General features: G+C 41.3%; 1 protein-coding gene across 1 annotated transcript in view; it reads right to left on the reverse strand.

Annotated features, from left to right (window-relative positions):
- The window catches only part of ddx10 (DEAD (Asp-Glu-Ala-Asp) box polypeptide 10), a 47,610-nt gene that overhangs the window by 15,920 nt on the left and 5,279 nt on the right, over positions 1–26,411 (reverse strand). Inside the window, exons 7-16 of the mRNA XM_063011937.1 lie at positions 25,277–25,403; positions 24,685–24,847; positions 23,064–23,148; positions 19,857–19,958; positions 16,915–17,002; positions 15,736–15,824; positions 14,440–14,806; positions 7,091–7,198; positions 6,811–6,975; positions 927–983 (exon numbers count right to left, since the gene is read on the reverse strand). Of these exons, the coding sequence (XP_062868007.1) occupies positions 927–983; positions 6,811–6,975; positions 7,091–7,198; positions 14,440–14,806; positions 15,736–15,824; positions 16,915–17,002; positions 19,857–19,958; positions 23,064–23,148; positions 24,685–24,847; positions 25,277–25,403 (1,351 nt within the window). The remainder of the gene's footprint in view (positions 1–926; positions 984–6,810; positions 6,976–7,090; positions 7,199–14,439; positions 14,807–15,735; positions 15,825–16,914; positions 17,003–19,856; positions 19,959–23,063; positions 23,149–24,684; positions 24,848–25,276; positions 25,404–26,411) is intronic.

Genomic DNA, 26,411 nt, shown 5'->3' on the forward strand with positions numbered 1-26,411 from the left:
TAATAAATAGAGTTAAAAAAGTGCAGAAACTTTTTGAAGGACGCTCTTACATTATTATATACAGTAACGCACATTTTTTCCACAAATCCCAGCTTGTTTGGAAGATGGTATAAGTGTAGAGTGCAGTTTTAGACGCCTGGAGTCGAGGGGGTTTAGGACCTTGATCAAGAGCCCAACAGTAGCTAGTTTGAAAAATGAGGACTGACCACTTTTTTTGGGGGGGGGGCAGATATCGTGTACATTTCATATTTGGCTTCATGATGGTTTCTCTCTGCTGACCAGGGCTGTGCTCATTTACTGAAACCCATTTCCTACAATGGCTGTTTACAATATAGCACTACAGAATGGCCCAATTCCAACAGCCTGGCCATCTATTAATATGCTCAGGTCTCCATTAAAGCCCTGAATAAGCAGCTCAGCGTTGGTGACTTCATTAGCAGCTACCCGCTGAAGCAGTCTGGGAGTTGACATTGCGCCTGGCTAGGACGTGAGCCAGAAGAACCATGTGAATACTCTGTTCAAAGGTGATGGGTAAAGAAGCGTCTTTGGACAGGCTTCAGCCCTGAGCGGTCCCCAAGTGTTGAGGGCGAGAGGACAGGCAACAGCTGCTGGAGCAAAATTATGAGCTGCCCATTGAAAGGGTGCATATGGCACCCGGCAGCTGCTGTGACTCACACTGTTGGACTAATAAGGACTGCAGAAAGTGTTAAGTTTGATAACTGTTTTTTAGCTGTCAGTGTCTGTCTGCTGCTAATAAAGCTCTGAGAAAAATCTCATTTTAGTAGGTCATGATGTATGTTCCATGCCCAATCGATCAAGCTCCATCAAATTGGAGGTTAGTAAGTAATTACAGCACAAACAAAACCGGTTTGTATCGCTACGGCAAAGACTGATGCTTAGGAAGGATTTGTGGAGTTAGGTCTCACCTCTTTGGCCCGTTTGCTGGCTTCTCTTCGCTCTGCCTTCTCCTTCAGCCTTTTCTCCTGTTCAAAACAAACAAAACCAAATGATTAACTCCACTGGAGCCGACGCCAACCCTGTGCCCTGTCCAAGAGTGTCCTAAAGTAATCAGAACCTGACTCCAAAGCAATCATACCATCAGTCAGATGCAGGAACAAAGCGACGTGTTAGAGGTGGACACACAAATGGAAACAAATGAACAAAATGAAAAGCTTGGGAGTAATAAAGCGTGGGAGAAAGGGCAGCCGGGGCACCGTCTGAATGACTGAAACCAAACGTTCTCTCAAAAAGAGGAAAACAAACTGAATGTTCTCAAGAAATCATCCTCTGCAGTACAGTGGGTTAAAAAGTAATAGACTATCAAAGCAAATGTAGCAAACACAGTAACAGCCTGGTTAATTACACAGCTCATTTTTTGGGTCCAATTCCAAATGTTTTCTTTTAAATACCACTCATTCATTTATTTACTTATCGCTGCATCCTGGTCAGAGTCCAAGTGGGTCTAGCACCACCCTAAAAGACTTAAGTGCTAGATAGGATTACAATTAGGATTTGGATCAGGCTGTACACTTAGAAATACAGACCACAAATCTGTGGTCAAATGGGTATAAAACCACGTCTCCTGGACTCAAGTTAAAAACAATTAAGATTTACTTTTTGAATTCACCCATCTTCTAGAGGAATCTTCAAAAAGTTTCTGCACTTTTTAATTTTGGTAGGATGCGGTGAGGGTGTAGTAAGAGGAGTAGTCATTGGTTGTGTCTGAGACTGAGAGACGCTTATAGTCTGGGTTTAGCTCCATCTGATTTCCAACTTTTTGGACACTCAAAGAAGCTTTAAGGGGAAGAATATTTTCATGTGATGATGATGTGAAAGCAGCAGTGGCTACACGCTCAACCAAAAAGCTGATGCATTAGAAAGTTGATACGATGCTGGGAAAATGCATCGGATGGTGACTGTAGAAAAGTGATGTGATTTGTTTTTAAAAATTCTTAATTCTGCTGTACGGCTGGGCTGGGTGTCTACATGGACAACGATTGGCTGTTGTTCACGGGGTGGGAAAAGTCAGACCGGGTTCCTCATAACTGATGTAGCTACGACCTCTGCTGGCTGATTGATGGAGTCTGCACAGAGTTGGGGAATAATGCTGATTAGGGTGCGACTCTTAAAGCTGATCCACATATGAACTCGCCTAATGCAGGTGAAAAGATGCAGTCTGTACTGCACACATGTCAGAGGGGGCACAGCTTCTCAGTCAGAAGGAGGGTTGTATTGGTAGAGGTAAAGTGTAACGCAATCAGGGTAACTGGATATGACTAGATTAGAGGAGAAAATTGGGGAAAAGATTGGAGTAAAAAAAATCTTAATAAATAGAGAAACTTTTTAAAGAACCTTCGTAGATGCTGTTAGAAGTGAGTAGCAATGACGATTTTAACTAATCATTAACACCACCTGTCAAAGCTGAACCACAATACTGCAAAAATAATTCTTCTCGGTCTGAAAGCTATAATCGCTAACAATAGTTTTTTTTGTTTTTTTTTAAACCAATTGTTATTCATTTGTGATGGTTGAATACTTGCGCCCACCAGAACCCCCTTTCCCAACATTTAAAGACAGTCGTGTTTTTAGACATGACAACTAAATTCTCCAGCTCAGAATCAAACAGTCCATCAATCTAGATTCTTACCTGAATCTGTTTACAACATGAATGATAAAAAGATTGATAGTTTTCCGGTGTTGTGCTTCTGGTTCATGAAGTACTGACAGATAATTATGCATATTAAATTAGCAGTGCGATGAAAAAAGCTTTTAGGCTGAGAGAATCTACAGGCCATAAATATCTGATTTGTGATACTCTGGGTGTACTGGGGATTTAATGTCTTTGCAAGGAAGCCTGAGGATTAGTGCTGTGAAAATGATTAGGATTAACTCATTCCGGAGCTGTTTCTAGAGAAAGTGAAGTCTAAAAGTTAAACTAAAGTTCTGAACTTAATCAAAAGGAATGATCAGGGCTGCATGATTAATTAAATAGATATACATCTGTTATAGTTATACACTGATGAGCCAAAACATTAGGACCAGCCAGCTGAGAAGTTTGCAGAAAGCTCACTGAGAAACGACCTGCCCACCAGCTTAGGTTTATTTTATATATAAAGGCTGTTCTGCTGACATGGAAACATCTGAGAGTGACAACAGCTCAGCTGTGAAGCAATTGTTTAAACAAGGCCACAAAACTGGACAGATAAGTCATAAAACCCACAGCATGAAAGCCACCTGATGTAAATTAACTAAACTGCCTCTTGAAGCAATATTGGTAAAAGAACTGATGTCCAGGAGCTTTTTGGTTAGGAATTAATAAGCAAGCAGTCACACACAAACCTAAAGTCAACATGCACACTGCCAAGTCTAAGTTAGAGTGATTTAAAGCAGACCACTAATGGACTCATGAAAGATAAAGTATGCCCCATCTTTTGCACCTTTTTCACTGCATGGTATTATACGGTACAGCATGTTTTTTTTTCCTATTTATGTATGCATTTTCTTCAGATTTAGTCAATCTGTCTTCCGCTGCTGGGGGATCCCCGATTGCATTCGAGGAGGGTATGTTGCTGCTCACGTCTCCTCAGACATGTGCGCAGTCCTAGCGGACCCCTTCTTTTCGCCCATGCATTCTGCACAGATGCCTCTATCTGCTAATCAGGGTCCTTACACAGCGTTTGAAGACCCCACCCACATAGTCCGGTCATCCCACGGCCAATTAGTGTCTGCTGCAGGCACTGCCAATTATGCCCACTAAATGGCGCCCAGCCGACCGGTGGCAACGCCGAGTTCCGAACCGAGGAGTTCAGAATTTCGGTGCTGGTGTGCTAGCCGTACGGCATGTTTTTAATTCCATGTTACCATACTGAGTGGTTGTTTACACTGGCACGTGATCAGTACTGTAACTGAGTATCCATGCTAAATCTGATTAACCTTCATGACCAGGAGTTAAGCGTACCAAAGTGGGCTGTATAGGAAAAGTCAAAAACAGTGCACATGTTCGACTGGTCAAACAGAATCACCACTCATGTGAGATGTATTGTTTACAGTTATTGTGGCGTTTTTGCTCTCAGTGTCTGGTGGAGAATGCCGTCACAGCCTCACCTTCAGCAAACTCCTACTTTTAATAGCATCATTGTGCAATTAAAAAAATACAGAGAGCATAGAGTGTTTCTCCATACATGTCAGGGCTCTCAAGCATTCACTTGCTGAGATGAAGTAGGAACAAAAATTCTTACAGCTGCAAAAATGGGGATTGATGAAGAAAGTAAAAAGTGGCTGTTCTGAGAGAGAAGAAAGAAAGCCACACGTCAAACCCAGTGTCAGGAGAGCCCCAGATGAATTTTAATTGACATGCTGGCGAAGCACCTGTGACTCCATTCACTGAAGCTATTTTCAGATCCTTCCTTCAGGATTGCCTGTGCAGGAACGATATGAGCCAGCTGAAAGAGATTCGAGTGCCCAGCCTTATCTCAGAGAGTTCGACCGCTTATCAGAGCCAGAGGTCTTTACTGTTCAGTAAGAAGGAGAAGGGGTGTGACACATTGGACTTGTGAATACAAAACCTCATTCTGCAGAGCAGAATAATTATTCAAGCCATTGTTTTATTCCTCACTCACACTTACAAATTGAGATTTGTGTGTTGGAAACAAACCAAGCGGTCTTTTAAATACCAAACCTGAATTGCTGATGCTGAGAAACGCTTTTATCCTAACAGCACGAACTGCACGAACATGCTCTTTTAGAAACATCTTAAAGGCAGATCTGCAATAATAACTCAAGAGCTGCTTCAACAACAGAGCCTGAAGCTCAAAGCCGTGCGCCCTACACAGGCATCCTAGCTATTCCTATCTGCCTCGACCTGCGACAGCCACGCTCAAAGGGGCACTTTTAGATTAGCTTGTAGCTAAACAGGAATCGCTCCAAATCAAGAAATAAGGCCCGGTGTAACTGGTGCCAAGAAACAGCTCTTATTGCAGGCAGAAATACATAGCCAGGAGGCAAAAACAGTTAATTAGGGATCTATCATCTGCTTAAAAAATAAATAAATAATAATAATCATGATAGTGATTTAACTCATTCAGCATTCTACTTAAGCCCCTTTAACATATGCACTAGGTGTTAAAGCACGCAAGAGTTTAAATCTAGTTCAAGGACAATTGCTAGGTCGTCTCAGATCAACAAAAGCTGAAATATTACAGTGTTTGCAGTTTTAATCCTCCAGTATTTTACAATCATGTCAAGATCAGGCAAAAACCCCAGTCACCTCATGCTGAAAGGAAATTTATCAGATATAAACCAAGATCCACTGAAAACAAGGTCTGCTATGAACAAAAACCTGCTGGACAAGGGTGACACTGTTTTAGTACAGATAGTTTCATGTAGCATTTGTGTGTGCTACTGCTCCAAATCCTGAATTAAATCCTGAATAATGTTTGTTGCTGATTAAGTGAGCAGAAAAAGCAGCATCAGTGGCCTCTTTACGCACAGCAGTGTCTAAGCTCATGCTGCTGTGGACAGTGAACCATTTGTTTCAGCTGCTTTTAATCTAATAGACCTTAAGACAGTGTTGGTTTTTGGATTACATCTGATTACCTGAACTTTTTCCCCAGCATTTACCGGCCTGCAGGGAACCCTGATCTTCACCTCATCAATGGAAGAGTGGAGGTTTTAATAGCAGAAAGGTGAATCAACTCAGTGCTATGACCGAGATTGATGTGTAACATTGTAACGGTCTGGGAATGTCAGTTACAACATGATGCAATGTTAGCAACAAGCTGTCTCATTACAGCACTGGATGTGTCTCAGGGAAGAAAGGCCAGCTGGAAAATCACCTTTTTGATTGCAGAAACAATGACACCTAGGGGTCTGTCCGAAAACCTAGTGATACATAGATGCATTTTACATCATCCTATGCATGCTCCTGAGAAGAAGGCTGTCCGAATTCTTAGATGCCTTAAAATGCTGCCTACTAGGGTGCCTTATTCCAAAGCAATAATCTGACCGAATATTGAGGGAGCACCCGATGCATCCTTAGCAGTGAAGGCAATCCCAGCATTCAGTGCTGCACGGCTTTTCTAACAACAAATAACAAACGTGGCAGACGGATGTGGAGCAGCAAATGGAGTTCTTTATAAATGAAAATAAATTCTCATTTATTTTTAATTTGTATAAAGGTGCACAAGTGTCGATTATTTGTAAATTCGGGCTCGTCAGGGACAATTTAACCATTTTCGGTACACGGAGGGAGATGATAGCAGCATGCTAGTGGGTTGTGCCACTTCAGCCCATTGGTTTGAATGGCCTGAGGCTAACTGTGTTAGCTTAGTAAGCGAAAACTGTGGTGACGTAAGTAGTGCGTTCGAATAACCTGCCTTATAAGAAGATGTCTTATTAGAATCCTCTCTACTGAGGCAGCTGCACATGTAGACAGTAGACAGCAAAGCGGCTCACTAGGTTTTTGAACAGATCCTCACTGCCTGGCTAAGGTGAGTTTACAAGCAGCAGAGAAACACAGAGGGTTAAAGCATCAAGTTTAGTTCACTTTTGAATCAGCTGAGAAGAGAAAATGATCAAAGCAATTTGGGATTTTTTTTTTTTTGACTAGGGCACAGATGGCAGGAGCTTCAGTCACAAAGAAGTGAGTGACTGTACGTAATGTATGATGTACACCAGGAAAAACTGGAGAACAGGCCTGAATGCCTGACAACTACAAAAAGGGGGTTTTGGTGGTTGTGTTATGCTGTAAGGGGATTCGTCACTCTTAGTTGGGTCACCAGGATTCCAAAATGGTCACTTAATAGATCTTACCCTGTGTTTTTCTTTAATCCTCCTGCTGTATTCCTTCTTGTCAAACTCCTGATCCTCCCTGCGCAACCGCTCCTTTGCCGCCTCCACATTGATACCTGCGATGTCCTCGTCGTCCTCTTCATCCGACACCACGGTCCTCTGTAGTGGAGGCCACTGCTGCACAATCTGCATGAAACATGACCGCAACATTACAGCATTTACTGCATTGTGTTTATTTTACTGGGTCCCGGTGTAAACAAATGTATACAGTATAATAGGAAGATATATAATAGTTACAAACCTCTCCATCCTCTGTGAAGACTTTCTTGGTGTTCAGCTTGAATTTCTTCTTTTGTGCTTTCTTCGCCTCTGAGGCCTTGGAAACTTTTTTGTTCTTGGATATGGCATCCTACACGGAAAAGTGGAAACACACTTTAAAACACACAACGCATGCTAGAACAAGTCGAGGCCTTAACGCACAGTTACATTTTGCACAGTAAGCACAATCCCAACACGAGTTAGTGACTCGCAAAAGGCATTTCACCAGATGCAGAACATTTTCAGAGCGACTGCATGGAACGCTGAGGCTCACAGTGTGGCAGGCTCAATGGTAGAAGTTCTATAGTACGATACAATAAAAACGCAGTGACAGTGTAAAGTACATTTAGCCCTCGTGTGCTTCAAAACTACAAGACAAATTGTATTTTTTTCTAGTCGATAGTTCTGCAGCAGCTTCTCGCTTCTCTCTCTGTAGCTGTAGGATTATTATTACCTGCAGGGAACATTCAGCTCCCTCAACCCTGATTAGAAAAGACATACAACTAATAGTAAGTGTTTAATTCATAAACTTAAAGTGACGTTTAAAAAGATCAGATGGGTTATGTAGCATTGTAATAAAAAAAAAAAAAATGCATTTTCTCCCCTTTTCTCCTGATTTTTAGCGCGTCCAATTTTTACTCAATTGCGTTATGCTTCCCCTCTACTGGAGCTGACCCCCACCCCGATTAAAAAGAGCAAACTGACACGTGCCCCCTCCGACACATGTGCATTAGCCGACTGCATCTTTTTACCTGCACGAGGTGAGTTAATATGCGGATCAGCTTTGTGCATGGAGAGCCACACCCTGATTGCATTAGTGCTCTACTCTGCAGACGGCATCAATCAGCCAACAGAGGTCATAATTGCATTAGTCATTAGGTCCCTATCCGGCTTTCCCTCCCTGTATGAACAACAGCCAATCGTTGTTCATATAGCCGCCCAGCCCAGCCGGATGGCAGAGGTGAATTTCAAACCAACGAGTTTGAAATATCTGCTCTGGTGTGCTAGCATGTTTTACCGCTGTGCCACTTGAGCGACTCGGATTTGTAAATCTTTAAACTTCTGACTATAACACCAGAACCAAACACAGGTATCACTTCACATGTTGTGAGACAGTGGTAGCCTAGTGGGGAGAGCTGTGGGTTAGCAACTGAAAGGTTGTGGGTTTGAATGTGGCCACTGTTGGACCCTTGAGCAAGGACCTAAAATTTCTCAGCTCCAGGGGTGCTGTACAATGGCTGACCCTTGCACTCAGAGCCCAGTTTCAGCAAAAGGATTCTATTGTACTGTACATGTGTATATGTGTACATATAACAAAAGCATTCCATCTGCCCTAGATTATTATTATCATCGTACTGCTATATCTTTAAAAAGCATACATACTTACAGTGTATCACAAAAGTGAGTACACCCCTCACATTTCTGCAGATATTTAAGTATATCTTTTCATGGGACAACACTGACAAAATGACACTTTGACACAATGAAAAGTAGTCTGTGTGCAGCTTATATAACAGTGTAAATTTATTCTTCCCTCAAAATAACTCAATATACAGCCATTAATGTCTAAACCACCGGCAACAAAAGTGAGTACACCCCTAAGAGACTACACCCCTAAATGTCCAAATTGAGCACTGCTTGTCATTTTCCCTCCAAAATGTCATGTGATTTGTTAGTGTTACTAGGTCTCAGGTGTGCATAGGGAGCAGGTGTGTTCAATTTAGTAGTACAGCTCTCACACTCTCTCATACTGGTCACTGAAAGTTCCAACATGGCACCTCATGGCAAAGAACTCTCTGAGGATCTTAAAAGACGAATTGTTGCGCTACATGAAGATGGCCAAGGCTACAAGAAGATTGCCAACACCCTGAAACTGAGCTGCAGCACAGTGGCCAAGATCATCCAGCGTTTTAAAAGAGCAGGGTCCACTCAGAACAGACCTCGCGTCGGTCGTCCAAAGAAGCTGAGTGCACGTGCTCAGCGTCACATCCAACTGCTGTCTTTGAAAGATAGGCGCAGGAGTGCTGTCAGCATTGCTGCAGAGATTGAAACGGTGGGGGGTCAGCCTGTCAGTGCTCAGACCATACGCTGCACACTACATCAAATTGGTCTGCATGGCTGTCACCCCAGAAGGAAGCCTCTTCTGAAGTCTCTACACAAGAAAGCCCGCAAACAGTTTGCTGAAGACATGTCAACAAAGGACATGGATTACTGGAACCATGTCCTATGGTCTGATGAGACCAAGATTAATTTGTTTGGTTCAGATGGTCTCAAGCATGTGTGGCGGCAATCAGGTGAGGAGTACAAAGATAAGTGTGTCATGCCTACAGTCAAGCATGGTGGTGGGAATGCCATGGTCTGGGGCTGCATGAGTGCAGCAGGTGTTGGGGAGTTACATTTCATTGAGGGACACATGAACTCCAATATGTACTGTGAAATACTGAAGCAGAGCATGATCCCCTCCCTCCGGAAACTGGGTCGCAGGGCAGTGTTCCAGCATGATAATGACCCCAAACACACCTCTAAGACGACCACTGCTTTATTGAAGAGGCTGAGGGTAAAGGTGATGGACTGGCCAAGCATGTCTCCAGACCTAAACAAAATGGAACATCTTTGGGGCATCCTCAAGCGGAAGGTGGAGGAGCGCAAAGTCTCGAATATCCGCCAGCTCCGTGATGTCGTCATGGAGGAGTGGAAAAGCATTCCAGTGGCAACCTGTGAAGCTCTGGTAAACTCCATGCCCAGGAGAGTTAAGGCAGTTCTGGGAAATAATGGTGGCCACACAAAATATTGACACTTCAGGAACTTTCACTAAGGGGTGTACTCACTTTTGTTGCCGGTGGTTTAGACATTAATGGCTGTATATTGAGTTATTTTGAGGGAAGAATAAATTTACACTGTTATATAAGCTGCACACAGACTACTTTTCATTGTGTCAAAGTGTCATTTTGTCAGTGTTGTCCCATGAAAAGATATACTTAAATATCTGCAGAAATGTGAGGGGTGTACTCACTTTTGTGATACACTGTATATGTCACTGTAATTTCAGCCCTGGGGTGGTGGATCATTCACAGCACTGCATTGACAATGACATGGTGGTGGTGGGTTAGTGTGTGTTGTGCTGGTATGAGTGGATCAGACACAGCAGTGTTCATCAGTGGTCACAGGACGCTGCCCACGGGGCACTGTTGGCTGGAAATTTTTGGTTGGTGGACTATTCTCAGTCCAGCAGGGAAAGTGAGGTGTTTACAAACTCCAGCAGTGCTGCTGTGTCTGATCCACTCATACCAGCACAACACACACTAACACACCACCACCATGTCAGTGTCACAGCAGTTCTGAGAATGACCCACCACCCAAATAATACCTACTCTGTAGTGGTCCTGTGGAGAACAGCATGAAAGGGGGCTAACAAAGCATGCAAAAAAAACAGATGGAATACAGTCAGTAATTGTAGAACTACAAAGTGCTTCTATATGGTAAGTAGAGCTGATCAAATGGACAGTATGTGTAGAAACAAGGAGGTGGTTTTAATGTTATGGCTGATTGGTGTATATGACAAATAGGGCATTCATTCATTCATACTGACATTATGTGCATTGTTAAGATTGGCTAAGAAATTAATAATTTACTGCCTTGTACATACAGTCAACAAGAGTTTGACTACCTGGTAACAATGCTGTAAAAGAGTGTACCTCTGCCTTCATAAATTATAAATAGTAAGTGTAAATATATGACATTAACGGCTCATAATCGTCCTGCTAAATACGTCTGATCATCGCAGGTCTCATTTAGTTTTTTGTTTTTTTTTCATATTTTGTCACATAGTGAAGCTACCAAGCTGTCTTATAAAATACTGCTTAGTCATTTCAAATCAAATACTGTGTACAAAGCAAAAAGCAAAACCATCTGTGAAATATTAAACTGACGTTCTGTCTTCACTACATTCTGCCCAGATGGGGTGTCGCTATAACATTACTGGAAGAAGATTTCTATCACATTGTTTTAACAAAACTTTTTTATCTTGTTCTGCAGGTGTTTACACCTCATTTGTAACTGTAAGAACAATTAAATATTGACCAGTAGACCTTAAGTTATTCCTGCTGGAGGCCTAAGATAGCAACAGTGCTCCTCCACAAACCTGAATAATCAAGGCTGGTAGAACATTCACTAATCCAGGTGCCAGAACATGCGGTTCATCTGGTAAACAAGCTTTTTTTTTATTAATACCTGTCAGGTAGCATTTACTTCAGTGTAGTAGACTGAAAAGATTATTTGTATCCTGTCACTCAGCCAGATTATACATTTATAGAATTTTAACATCATGTTTCACACTTTGGTTACATTCATGACAGAACAGGTAATCACTTGTTACACAAGATTCATCAGTTCACAAATTTTAATGTCAAACACGGTCATGGACAATTTTGTATCTCCAGTTCACCTCACTTGCACGTCTTTGGACTGTGTGAGGAAACTGGAGCTCCAGGAGGAAACCCACACAGACACGATTCAGCTTTGGACCAGCAGTGGGAGCGCAGTTACAAGTGCACCTCCCAATGGCTGAACAGTTTGTTTGTTTGTTTATTAGGATTTTAACGTCATGTTTTACACTTTGGTTACATTCATGACCGAAATGGTTGTTACTCATTACACAAGATTAATCAGTTCACAAGTTTATATTAAACACAGTCATGGACAATTTAGTATCTCCAATTTACCTCACTTGCACGTCTTTGGACTTTGAACTCCACACAGAAAGGACCTGGACCGCTCCACTTGGGGATGGAACAGAGGACCTTCTTGTTGTGAGGCAACAGTGCTACCCCCAGAGCCACCGTGACGCCCCTCAACCAGATTAAGTTTGCATAGTACAGGAAGCAGTGCATCTGATGACAGGTGAACAGAATTTGGCATAACACTTGTGTTGTGGTGAGCACACATGTGCACTGAGGGTCTCAAATTCTGCCAGGTCAAATTTAAGCACATCAAGCACATGTTCTCCAAGTGCAGATTTGTGTAGATCAGCTAATCCTAAATATATAGCTGAAAGGATTCGACTTCAGACCCAACACAGAAATGTGAAATGGAAACAAACTGCTAGGTGCATGTAAGTTAAGCTATTTGCTAGCTCCTGCTCCCATATTTATGGGTTGCCACAGTGGATCTAGTCTGCCTGCCAGATTTGGCACACTGGATGCCCTTCCTGATGCAACACTCCTATTTCTATTTGGGATTTGGACCAGCAGTGAGAGTGACAAGTGCTGACAAGCGCACCTCCCAATAGCTAGGCAGTTTCAGCCACAACATGTCTGTGCAGATGCCCGACCGACAGCACCAATAAGATTCAAACCCCGGATTGCAGGATCTTAGCAGATCTCTAGTGCCACTACAAATGCCACTATTGGTAGTAAAAAGTAACTGGACCTGTAAAAGCACAGACAGACCTGCTATTAAGTGATGGCAGGAAGACATGACTTATAAATATTTAAAGATTCTGGCATTGTTAATGAAGGTAAAGAAAATGTATATAGTAAAAAAAATATTTTTATTTTAAACATAAATTTTTTTAAAAATAAAATATTAATAAAAAAAGTTATCATTGTACTGGGTTTTTTTCACTGTTGTTGTTTATAATGACAAAGTTTAGAGGCTCTTTAAAACGTCCACAGCAAAAGATCCACAGCGACTGCAACAAGCTCGTTTGCACAAATCTCAGATGTTTTAAGATCAAAACAGAATCCAAACTATGACGCACAAAGACCTGCAGAGGAGTAGCTGAAAGCACTTAGAGGTGTTTACATAATATGACACATCTAGAGGGTCTGCTGAAAATAGCAAAGAGGTCGCTTCACACAGGTACTAGCAAGCAGCATCAGTCATAAAAACTTATGTTTTACTGTTTAAAGCTGATTAACGTTCTTTTGTTTAGCAAGATCACGTTAATATTACAAGAAGATAATTGTATGTTTTTGCAGGCGCTTTTATCCAAAGTGACTTTACAGTTATGACTGAATATAGTTTGAATTATTGAGGGTTAGGGGCTTTGCTCAGGGGCCCAACAGTGGAAACTTGGCAGTAGTGGTGCTTGAACCAACAACCTTCTGCTTGAATGTTAACTGCTGAGACAAACCACAATAAAAGCAGGAATTCATCCAAACTAACTACAAAATATGTACGATAAGAGAATGTAAAAGGACATTACTACTTAGGAAGTACAAAAAAAATGATTTTAGTCCAATCTGTTAATCATCAGTGCATGTATAATTTAATAACATTACATCAATTACTTAAAAAATGGCCAGCTCCATAACTGGGTCCAAACAGGACTAAATCCAGCAGGTAGCTGAGTTAGGAATGCTAACAAAAGTCAATAATCAGCAATCGTTCACACCCACTTCATAACCTGGAGGTGTTTCGACAAAGCACCTTCAGTCATAGACTAATTCCACCTAGATGCAGGACTGAATTAGACTAATCAATAATTTACATGCGGATCAGCTTTGTGCATGGAGAGCCACACCATGATCAATGCATTATTCCTCGACTCTGTGGAGGCGCCATCAATCAGCCAGCAGAGGTCGTAATTGCATCAGTTATTAGGTCCTGTCCGGCTCCCACCCTGTATGAACAACAGCCAATCGTTGTTCATGTAGGTGCCCAGCTGGATGGCAGAGCTGAGTTTCGAACCAACAAGTTCAAACTGCTGTGCCACCTGAGCGGCGTAAATGCACTGTCTTTAACCACATACTAGCAATGGATACTCTGGTGGTGTTGTGCTATTTGGATATGCATTTTTAATAATTGTGGGTTTTACCAAGTATGAAGGTGAAGCCTCTGCTCGCTGATAGCAGAAATGGTCATCAGATTTAGCAAAGAGATTTTAGTCTGGTAAATAAAAAAAATTAAAAAAACTGTTTTGTGTTGTACTGACTGAATTCTATAAACATGTTCTTTCCCCTGTTTACAACACACACTTATTTAATCTCTCAGTTTCTCTCATTTTTTCTTTCTTGTATATCTCTGTTCTTTTGGTATTAGCAAAAAAACCCAAAACATTTACATTACGTTAGCAAAAAATTTAAGTGCCTATTCACTGTATTTATGACAAAACATTTTTTTTACATTTTATGCAACAACTGAAGCCCTGCAAACTGCTATAAAATAACCACCTGGTAAAATATTTAGCTAGAAGTAAAGAAAAGTGTCGACTCACTGTGTGCTGTAAAGCCACGATCACAGCAGGTTTTTGTAACGACTTCCCAGACCGACCGAGGCCATTTAAAAACGTGTAAACAAGAGGAAGTGAGTGCATGTTTCTTTTTGATTCACCTGTAATTCTTCATCTTCATCGCTGACGTTAAAAACATTTTTGCGCTTGACTGTCAGCAGATCCATATCCCTCAGGTCTTCATCCTCATCATCATCATCAGTGCCCCCAAGCAGTTCTCCAGGTTTCACCTTCTCGTCATCATCACTCTCCTCTTCTTCATCCGTATCCTCCTCCCCCTCCTCCTCTTCTTCAGACGCAGAGTCAGATTTACTGGGCTTTTCTAATCTGAGTTGGGCCTTAAAGCTCTTGAGCTCATCATCGGAGTCTGAATCCGCTGCAGTGCTGACCTCCAGCGCTGCCCCCTCCCTTTGTTTCTGGGCTTTATTCAGGAAACGTACCCGTGGGGCAACGGCCAGACCCAGAGACCTAACACAGGAAGGAGTATTTAGTACACACACTGGATCAGCCACATAGGGGGTATAAGACTGTGCTGAAAATGTAAATGTATCATTCTGTAACAATTATTGTATCACTGATAAGAATGTTTTGGAATTAGCGCATTTACTGATTATGCAACTGCTACAGTAAAATATATGACGAACATCAGAACAGTGTTAGCACTACCTGTGAGTCAGAGCCACAGGGGTGTCATAATTTTGGTCTGAAAACATATAATACCCTCTTTCAACATTACGAAATGCAGTCTGTGTCAGGCATAAACTACAGGCATCATGTACAACAAGCAGACATTAATGTAAGTAGACTGTTGCAAGTACAGTGCCGAAAAACTCAAAACCATCAGTACCCTCATGCCCTCTAGCCTTGTTTTTAATGGAGACGCCTGTCCAGCTAATGTAATAAACCACTGAGCCACCTGAGTGCCTGTCAGCAATATTATAAACGTGAAAACAATACATTAATTTTACACATGGTGGAAATAAAACAGAACTACAATGTAGGCTGGAAACTCCTAAACACAGTCATGCACATAAATGTGTGAGTTTCCCCAAAGTCACAATTTATACTACAACCTGAATGAATTTCGTATGTAAAATCACATTTATGATTTGAGTGACAGGCGTGTACATCTTAAAACAAAACTCTAGGCAACAAATGCTATGACATAATCTAGGGTCAAACTTGCAATGATGGGTTAAATACTGCTGCATGCTGGATACTAGATTTCAAAATTACCATTATCTGACTTTTTTTTCAATTGAACGTAAACTGGACACTATAAGCACAAACTGCAGAACTGTCAGAAGAGTTACATACACCTGGTTGAAAGCACCAGCACCCTAGGAGAAAAGAGCTACATGTTAATCAGATACTCAGTATTTTAGAAATGTACCCACATGGCGTATTCTGAGAGCTTGAGCTGGAAAACATCAAAGACGTCTTTGTTCTTCATCAGATAGACAGAACGAAGGTAGGACACAAAACACTGCAGAAGAAAACGTCAAACAACGCTGTGAGTAAAAAGCAATCCTGATGAAACACCACGAAATTAAAAATGTGATGTGTTAATGAAAGGTGACGTGCTAAAACAATGGGACTTTAAAATTCATTAAGCTCTTTTGCATGCCCCAGTCATTACATTTACATTTATGGCCTTTGGCCGACGCTTTTATTCAGTGACCCACAACTGTGTCCTAATACAATTTGGGTAATTGAACATTAAAGACCTTGCTCAGGGGCCCAACAGTGGCGGCTTGGTTCTCTTTGCCAATAAAATCTTGGTCTCATCTTGACTATTAAAAATCATATGAACTATTAAAGTTCATATGAAACCTAAGGTTTTTGCCACCATTGTTGCTATAGGTCTTAATCTTATGTGGTATGTGTCTTTGTTTAAATCTTGAGAGTTCTGGGTTTTTTCTACACTTGGATGGTAATATAAATATTGATCTTGCCTTGACGTGGGTTGGCTTAAGTTTGGTACGAGTTTGATGTGGGTTTTGATCTTGACCTGATCTCAGATGGTATGGGGTTTGATTTTGTGTTGATGTCCGTTGGCTTGGGTTTTGGGTTTGTCTAGATCTTGGTGAGCATGTCTTTTAATTGATATGGGATTTGGTCTTGTCTTGATCTAGACTGTTATAGGTTTTGTTCTTGACTTGAACTTGGATGACATGTGCCTTAATCTTGTCTGTCTTATTTAGCATGAGTTTTGTTTATGTTATGATTTCAGCTGGTATGGGTCCTGTTCTTGTCTTGATCATGACTGGTATGTCTTCTGGTTGGTATGTGTCTTGGTCTTGCTTTGATCTTGGTTGGTAAAGGTTTTGATTTTGATCTCTGTTGGTCTGTGTATTGGCCTCAACTATAACACAACTAACAACCAAATACATGCTTTATCACACTTTACTCTTTGAAATATGATTATTAGCAAACTATTGCAGTCCCTCAAGTAACATTAGGAGTCCAAAGTCACTGCTGAAACGAGACACCTCAGCTGTAACTTTAGCCTAATGAGGCAGATTTTAGATAGCTAAATTAGAGTCGGTGTGGGATTGATGGGTACAGGCGCTCACCCTTTGAGCTCGCTCCTTCTGCTCCTTCTCTTGTGCCAAAAAGGCCTCGAGCTTCTGGTGCACACACATCAGCTTCTCTGGGTTCACCCTGCGTAGCACAGCAAACATGCTCGATCACATCCAGTGTTAAAAGCTAATAAATCACTTTTGTCTCACATCTTTTTAAAATGCATTAAACCAACAGTGCAGAGAGCATCACTGTCGTACTTTTCAACATCATGTCATCAATTATTATGCAAATAAATGACATATGAGCACAAAGGCCATTCGTTATGGCACAGCATGCATGCTAATTCATTTGTTTGTTATTTTGTATCTTACTGTCCAGTTGCATATTCATTTAAGCACTACTGATCCAGCACTGATTATGTATGCAGCACCAGAGCCAAACGCCTTGGACTACCAGTGCGAGTCTATCTCTGTTTTCAGTTTGCATGACATCATGGGGACTTTTTTTTTTCCTACTCACACAGCAACCATAAACACTGCAGCTTGCTGATAAACCACCAGCCAAACCTGCTAACTGCCAGCTGGACCACATGCTAGCCACACAGACAAAAACGTTCACATGTTGGTTTTACCGTTGTGTGAGAAACTTTCATTGCAGGGGGTTTAACTGTAGTTACATGATGCAACGTACATGACTAAAACTTACATTAAAATATAGTTTAGTTAAAATAAACACAAGCCTCTCCTTTCTGCTAATAAAACTGATCAGCCAAAACACCTGGTTGGCAAAGGCGGTTTCTTTATAGCTTATAAAAATCAAGTGGAGGAAGATGATGACCACTGAGCAAAAGTACAAGATCGCCAGAACAGAAAGTTACGTTACTTTAGGCACTATACGATCACGGCAACAACAAAAAAAATCTCCTTCACCACACAAGGTAATGACATTTCTCCCCAGTAGTACAGTACATAAACTGTAATATTTAATTACAGGTTTTACATCACATATTTACTGTTTATGTGCATGTTATATGTGCATGTTTAGCTTTTTGTGCATCTTAGTGCTGTGTTTTCATATATTTTTGCACCTCCTGGAAAAAAACCTCATTGTTTCAGACAATCGGGTTTTACAGACCAGTGCATCCCCCTTTTAGTCCGTTAAATCGAAGTTTCACTATACACATGTATTCTTTTCTGCACACTGAGTGACACATTGGGTTTTCTTCCCAACCTTGGCAAGGGGCCCCCCAAGAGAAGTCAGCAGCTACAGTGTATCACAAAAGTGAGTACACCCCTCACATTTCTGCAAATATTTTATTATATCTTTTCATGGGACGACACTATAGACATGAAACTTGGATATAACTTAGAGTAGTCAGTGTACAACTTGTATAGCAGTGTAGATTTACTGTCTTCTGAAAATAACTCAACACACAGCCATTAATGTCTAAATGGCTGGCAACATAAGTGAGTACACCCCACAGTGAACATGTCCAAATTGTTCCCAAAGTGTCAATATTTTGTGTGACCACCATTATTATCACTGCCTTAACCCTCCTGGGCATGGAATTCACCAGAGCTGCACAGGTCGCTACTGGAATCCTCTTCCACTCCTCCATAATGACATCACGGAGCTGGTGGATGTTAGACACCTTGAACTCCTCCACCTTCCACTTGAGGATGCGCCACAGGTGCTCAATTTGGTTTAGTCCATCACCTTTACCTTCAGCTTCCTCAGCAAGGCAGTTGTCATCTTGGAGGTTGTGTTTGGGCTCATTATCCTGTTGGAAAACTGCCATGAGGCCCAGTTTTCGAAGGGAGGGGATCATGCTCTGTTTCAGAATGTCACAGTACATGTTGGAATTCATGTTTCCCTCAATGAACTGCAGCTCCCCAGTGCCAGCAACACTCATGCAGCCCAAGACCATGATGCTACCGCCACCATGCTTGACTGTAGGCAAGATACAGTTGTCTTGGTACTTCTCACCAGGGCGCCGCCACACATGCTGGACACCATCTGAGCCAAACAAGTTTATCTTGGTCTCGTCAGACCACAGGGCATTCCAGTAATCCATGTTCTTGGACTGCTTGTCTTCAGCAAACTGTTTGCTGGCTTTCTTGTGCATCAGCTTCCTTCTGGGATGACGACCATGCAGACTGAGTTGATGCAGTATGTTGCGTATGGTCTGAGCACTGACAGGCTGACCTCCCACGTCTTCAACCTCTGCAGCAATGCTGGCAGCACTCATGTGTCTATTTTTTAAAGCCAACCTCTGGATATGACGCCAAACACGTGGACTCAACTTCTTCGGTCGACCCTGGCGAAGCCTGTTCCGAGTGGAACCTGTCCTGGAAAACCGCTGTATGACCTTGGCCACCATGCTGTAGCTCAGTTTCAGGGTGTTAGCAATCTTCTTATAGCCCAGGCCATCTTTGTGGAGAGCAACAATTCTATTTCTCACATCCTCAGAGAGTTCTTTGCAATGAGGTGCCATGTCGAATATCCAGTGGCCAGTATGAGAGAATTGTACCCAAAACACCAAATTTAACAGCTCTGCTCCCCATTTCCACCTGGGACCTTGACACATGACACCAGGGAGGGACAACGACACATTTGGGCACAATTTGGACATGTTCACTGTGGGGTGTACTCACTTATGTTGCCAGCTATTTAGACATTAATGGCTGTGTGTTGAGTTATTTTCAGAAGACAGTAAATCTACACTGCTATACAAGTTGTACACTGACTACTCTAAGTTATATCCAAGTTTCATGTCTATAGTGTTGTCCCATGAAAAGATATAATGAAATATTTGCAGAAATGTGAGGGGTGTACTCACTTCTGTGATACACTGTATATATACTCAATCACAGACAAGAAAATAAAAGGTCATGCTACAAAGTTAAATAGAAAATCCTTAAAATTCAAACACTGCTACACAATGCATGACCATTCACATCTAGATCCACTACGGTCACAGTTGGTCACTCACTGGATTTTGTTGATAGGAACTTTTTTCTCCTGTAGCTGAGCAATCATGCCTTTTTCCTCTGAGGGCAAAAGTATGAGCAGAGCCTCTCCTCCCTCCTTATACCTGCAGACAGAAGATAGAAGAAACCACACCCAATAAATCCTACCTTATAAACCCCAGTCAATCTTAAACTGTAATTATTTTTAATTATGTTAATATTGGTTGTGCAAAAAAGAATGTACCGGTAGTTTAATTGTGTGAATATGTCTATGTTAGAGTAAAGTTTACACAAAAAGCATCCACTTTACATTGAACAATCACAACTTAATCCTATGTGTCTCTGCCACCTTGTTTGTTTGTTTATTAAACTAAAACTTCACATTCAACTTAGCAAGCAAAAACTGGAAAGTCCTCAGATCCGTCTGATAAAGAAACTCTGCTGAAGGTTCAATACAGGACAAAAATCCAGCATCACAAAACCATTTTACTGTTCCATCATGTACCTGTTGTTAGAAATTACATCGGCTTTGTTCCTTTTGCCCCACCCCCCCCAAACCCGGACATGCAGCCTAGCTGTCCATGCTGACACTCAACCGGCCGATAGCACAGCTGAGATTTAAACCCCTTATTCCCACATCTTAGAAATATTGGGCTTTACTGCTGTGCCACCCGAACACCCTACTTATATAACCTTTAGATATACATTTATAACAGTCATTTTATCATAAATGTGGTGGTTCTTTAATTCACATTTGCTTACGGTAATGAATACATTCGTTTTCTTTAAATGTATAGATAAAAAGTTATAAAAAAAACCATAGTGTGTGAATTTTTAATGGAAATATACACTGAAACTATATAAAATTATAAAATGGGGACTCCACTGGTGCAGCAGTCATAACCCTCAGGTTTGGGTCCTGGTGCTGCCACCAACCTGGCTGGGAATTCAACAGACACAAAAGACCATGTCTGAGGGGGGAAAGCCAGACAAGGATTTACCAGGACAAGGAGTATATCCTGTATTATACTATCCAACTCTCTACCACACCCTTAGACATTAAATACTACTCCCACTCCTAACACTTGTTTACATTTTTACCATTTCATTGTATTGAAGTGTTTTTAAAAGACACACATGCACAGAACCTCTGGTTGTAGATTCTGCTAACACAGATTTTCAATAAGTCAGTTGGAGTGAAAGTAAGTCCGGATCATTCAATACTTCATCACATGACCAGGATTTATTTGGCTTAATCTGGGACTTGTTAAATATTATGAGCACGGGATTAGAGGTGCCAATGTGTACAGGGCATGAGTAACCATGCGGCAGGGTGAGTCTTTTTCGGTCGACCACAAAAGCCACACAACCAATCAGCAGGCCACACAAAACCCGACCAGGCATTCAGAGTAAGCTGGTGCAGCTGCACTATTGCTCGCAGCAGTGAGAGAATCAGTATAAGTGCTGAATTTCATCACACATAGCGTTCAGCCAGAGGCTTTAAACAAGCACATTCAGGCTCCACACACAGCATTTCATTACAAGCAGGTGCTTGGCATAAACAGTGCCAGGGCTTGATGCCAGGCACCACACACTGCTACCTTTACTCAGAAATTCAAACTAGAACAGGCAAGAATCATGCAGCATCAAAACCACACCCATGATACTGGGTCTGGTACTTTTCCAATACCCAGCCTGTAAGATGGCCAATGCTTTTGGTCTTTAAAATCTGTTTTAAATATTTATTACATAATCATATGTGTGGCACAGAGGTCTAACACGCTGGCACACGCCTACAAAGTGTTCAAACTCATGAGTTTAAATCTAAGCAAGCCACCACCCTGGCCAGGCATCCACATAAACACAACTGGCCGTGTTTGATGAAGGGAAATTCGACCAAGGTCTCCGCCACAGCTGTAACAACATGCAGGCCTGCGGGACTAGTCCTGGTGAATGTTTGGGGGTTGTCACCTGAAGCCTAGCGTGGCTCTCCATATGAGATCTCTGTGCTCTGTGTGGGAACACAACACCTGCAGGTAAAAAGCGGCTGTAGATCGGACACGTGTTGGAGAGTGGTGATCTGCAGAGAGTGGTGATTGCAGCGGATTCACACGACTACATCGGGAGATAAAGAAGTACTGATACATGTGCGACACTAAGCAGATCCTTTAATCAAAGCGACCTACAATTGTGACTGAATGCAGTGTAAGCAATTGAGGGTTAAGGTCCCACTCAGGTCCCCAACTGCGATAACTTGGTTGCGGTGCGACTTGACCCAGAAACCTTTAGATTACTAGGCCAGTACCTTAACCGCTGAGCTACCACTGCATAATAAATGTGTACATTTTAGTTCATAAACATAGGTACAAAATAATTAGCCATATGTGTGTGGAATAAAGCCATTTTGTGTGGATTTGAGGTAGATATACACATTGAAACTATATTAAAAACTGAAGTGGGCATTTGGGTGGTGCAGCATATAGCCCACCAAGTCTAAACTCTCAGGTTTGTACTGGCCTGGCTGGGCAGCTAAAAGATACAAATTAGGTGTGACTCAGGGAGGAAAGGCCAGACATGATTCAGTTCTACACAGATACAACAGCGACTGTCGTTTGGTCAAAGATTTATAGAGCTTGTATAACCCATGCCAAATCATAATGGGGTATTTCAAAGAATTCAGCAATTTAAACCTTAAACATTTTAACTCTCATTTTAACTCTTATATTGCCTAAAACAAGTTTGAGCATCAATTTAATAATTTATTATTGGAAAAATGAGTGAGCTGGCTGCATAAGACTGGAACTTTAATTTAATATTTATTAATAATCACAAACAGGATTCACGATCACTCCTGCCACAACAGCTTACCAAGCTTACATCTGAGCAGGCATGTCTTCATAAAGTTGTTTCATGCAGATCTTTAAAGCAAAGCCAAAGACAGATTCCTAGATAGCGTTGTGTATCCTATCTTACTAAATTATGGCATTTGGACGTGCTAAAAAGGGTTTCATCTTGACTAGAATGACAGTAAAAACAGACACAGACCGGGCAACTACAATAATGTGAGACTAAATCTCAGCAAGCCAAAATTCTAAGTACCTAGAGGATGGTTTTAAAAACCTAAGTAATAAATACAGCCTGTCATTAGTGGTTGTAAGAAACTAAGCAACACTGCCATCTACTGGGATTATTACTGAACTATAGAACAACAGAACTGTATTGCGCAATACCTGGCTGTTCTCCCGACTCTGTGGATGTATGTGTTGGCATCCTCAGAACAGTCAAACTGAAGAACCCAGTTCACAGCCGGGAAGTCTACACACCCAAACAAACAAAGATTAAGGTTTTAGCAGATTTATGCTTAATCCATCCAAGAAAAATAAAATAAACCCATTCCCCAAAAACTAGGATATTTTGCAAAATGCAATAAAAACAAGTAACTGTAATTCGCTTATTGTTTTAAACCTTTATATAACTAACAAATGCACAAAGAAAAGATTTCCAAAAGACGTCACTGGCCAACTTAATGGTTTGATTGTTTGTTTGTTTGTTTAATTCTTAACGCCATGTCAGCTGCTTATGGCTCTTATCATGGCTAGCTAATAGATTATTTAAATGTCAAGGTGGTGGGTCGATTTGCTTTCTTCTGCGTATGGTGGTTATGAGTGTTTGTGTGACTTTGAGGGTCTAACTTATATGGTGTGATTTTTTTTTTTTTTTTTTTTTTTTACATTTCTATTTTTCCCACTTTCCCCCCCCAATTTTCTCCCCTAATCTAGTCGTGTCCAATTACCATGATTATGTCCTCTATACTGATTCGACCCTTCACCGCTGACTGAGGACGCCTCTTAACTGACATACGCCCCCTCTGGCACGTACAGTCAGTACAGACTGCATTTTTCACCTGCACAAGTCAAGTTCATACACCAACGGCTTATATGGCATTTTTAATTGCAAGTGATTCCAAGAATTTAATCAGATTTGGGAGGGGTGGTACTGAGGAGAAGATTTCCTTGTAACTGTTCATATTGTAGAATTTGTTGGCATGAGTAGAGGTTGTGTTTAATAGAAGTTCTTAATTTACAGAAGGGGCAAGTGGGGGCCTGGGGTACTGGTCTTTTTGGGTATTGAGTTCTATCAGTATTTATGGTAGGGTGGATCTCGTATAGTTTGTTGGTGGTATGAGTTTCAACCAACTTAATGGTATTTTTATATATTCATCACAGTAACATGACTGTTTCTCATGCAATGCTTTTTAAGGGCTCGAATGTTATGCACATTTAACAGTGGTTTCCAGTCATGCCCTCCAGATTTCCTGAATCTTTTCACAACATAATGTACAGTAGATGTTGAAAGATGTTGCCATCTTGTGTAAAGAAAAAAACTGGACAATTGACAATTCTTTGGACATTGGCACAAAGTTTGGAACATAGTGGTGAGCCACAACCCATCTTTGCATGCAAGGTGAAGCCCCTCTTTATACGCATTTAACGGGAAAGTATGCTAGTCCGAAAACCTGCGAAGTACTGGCACCCTGTCCAGGGTCTTCCTGCCTTGTGCCCAGTGTTGGCCCAGGTGTGACCCTGACCAGGATATAGTGGTTAATGAAAATGAAAAATCAAGTTGGTCAGTGAAAACACTAGAAATATTTTCCTTGTAATTTTGTCAGTTAAATAAAGTTTAAATGAGTTTGCATGCTGCAATGTGCATAATAGACTTAGAGAACAGTCAACATGCCTTCAAGGCTCACTGTAACCTGATTGAATTTACTGTATTTGTTATATAAAATGTGCATCTTTTTACTTATAATGTGCATGTTTAATTAAAATACATTAAGAAACAATCTGTTACCAAGGCCTCTTGCAGCGATATCTGTAGCAAACAGCACAGCAGATTTTTTGCGAATGAAGTCGTTGTAGACCTCCACCCTTTTCATCTGCTGCTGCTTTCCATGCAGCGCCAGCACTGAAATACCAGGTCGTAACCGGCAGAAGACCCGGAACAGGTACTGCACCTGAGGAAAGATGTAGAAACAGGCTCACATACACTGACAAGAACAATTAAATTAAAGTTTTATTTAGGGTCGCAAGAAGCATTAAGTTAGTCTCCTAAAGAGAGCTTGATGGTAAAATCAGCAGAGATTTAGTTAATAAATGTTTAAATAGTTATATATTTAAACCCATGGATATACAGACACTTACATCCAGCTGTGTTTCATTTTATACTCTGCACAACTGGCTTGAATGCACAAGGCTGAAGCCCTTAGGTTTGAGGCTGCCATGATAACGATACTGTTTTTCTGTACTGCTGGATGTGATGGGAACATGGAGTGCACTCCCAATATCACAAACTCAGTCAGACTTAATTCTCTTACAGATTAAAGGACGATGAACTCCCAACATCTGAATTAAATTTAAATGAAATACAAGAGAAGCACAGTTACCTCTTTGCAGCAAGCAAAAAAGACAATAATCTTCTTCTGCAGGTGACTTTTCAAAAATGAAAAGAGCATGTTGACCTTGTCATGAAGCTCGCACACCACATAGCTCTGCTCCAAAGTAGCCGGTGTACTGAGGAAAATATCAACATAAATATCAACATACAGACAGAAATGCTTACCCACACATGTATTTTTTTTTTTAATGAAAGACCTCTTTAAAAGGTACAATAATTTACACCCCCTCACTCTTTAAAACTGCCTAAATGTACACACAGATGGATTCTTCAGATGTAGAAGCACAGAAACCCAGAGCCCATTTTTTTATGTTTGCTTTATGTTCTACTTAAATCTTTGGTATTCACATTTCCAGCCCATCTAAAAATGCTTCGGAAAACATTTGGACATAAATTCAAATTAGCACTCTGTTGCACTGACGTTCTTGGTGATTCTAACTTTAAGAGAAGCTAGAAGGGGCTCAGGTGGCGCAGCAGCATAACGTGCTGTCCCACCATCACTAAGATTTAAGGCTCAAACGTCAGCTGTGCTATCAACCTAGTCAAGAGTCTAACAGACACAACGGACTCTGTCTGAAGGAGGAAGGTTGAGGGGGTTACTCAATGCTGCTGCAAATGCAACATCTGCTGGCTAGTAGAGGTGTCTGCACACATAGAGGTCTGCTGGATATTTCATAGAAGTGCACAGCTTGGCTCTACATGCACCATAAGACTCTATGCAAGACTGGTAGGTGAAAAGAAGCGGTCTGTGACTACATACAGTGTATCACAAAAGTGAGTACACCCCTCACATTTCTGCAAATATTTTATTATATCTTTTCATGGGACAACACTATAGACATGAAACTTGGATATAACTTAGAGTAGTCAGTGTACAACTTGTATAGCAGTGTAGATTTACTGTCTTCTGAAAATAACTCAACACACAGCCATTAATGTCTAAATAGCTGGCAACATAAGTGAGTACACCCCACAGTGAACATGTCCAAATTGTGCCCAAATGTGTTGTTGTCCCTCCCTGGTGTCATGTGTCAAGGTCCCAGGTGTAAATGGGGAGCAGGGCTGTTAAATTTGGTGTATTGGGTACAATTCTCTCATACTGGCCACTGGATATTCAACATGGC

The sequence above is a fragment of the Trichomycterus rosablanca genome, chromosome 16 (assembly GCF_030014385.1).
Source record: "Trichomycterus rosablanca isolate fTriRos1 chromosome 16, fTriRos1.hap1, whole genome shotgun sequence".
Lineage (NCBI taxonomy): Eukaryota > Metazoa > Chordata > Actinopteri > Siluriformes > Trichomycteridae > Trichomycterus > Trichomycterus rosablanca.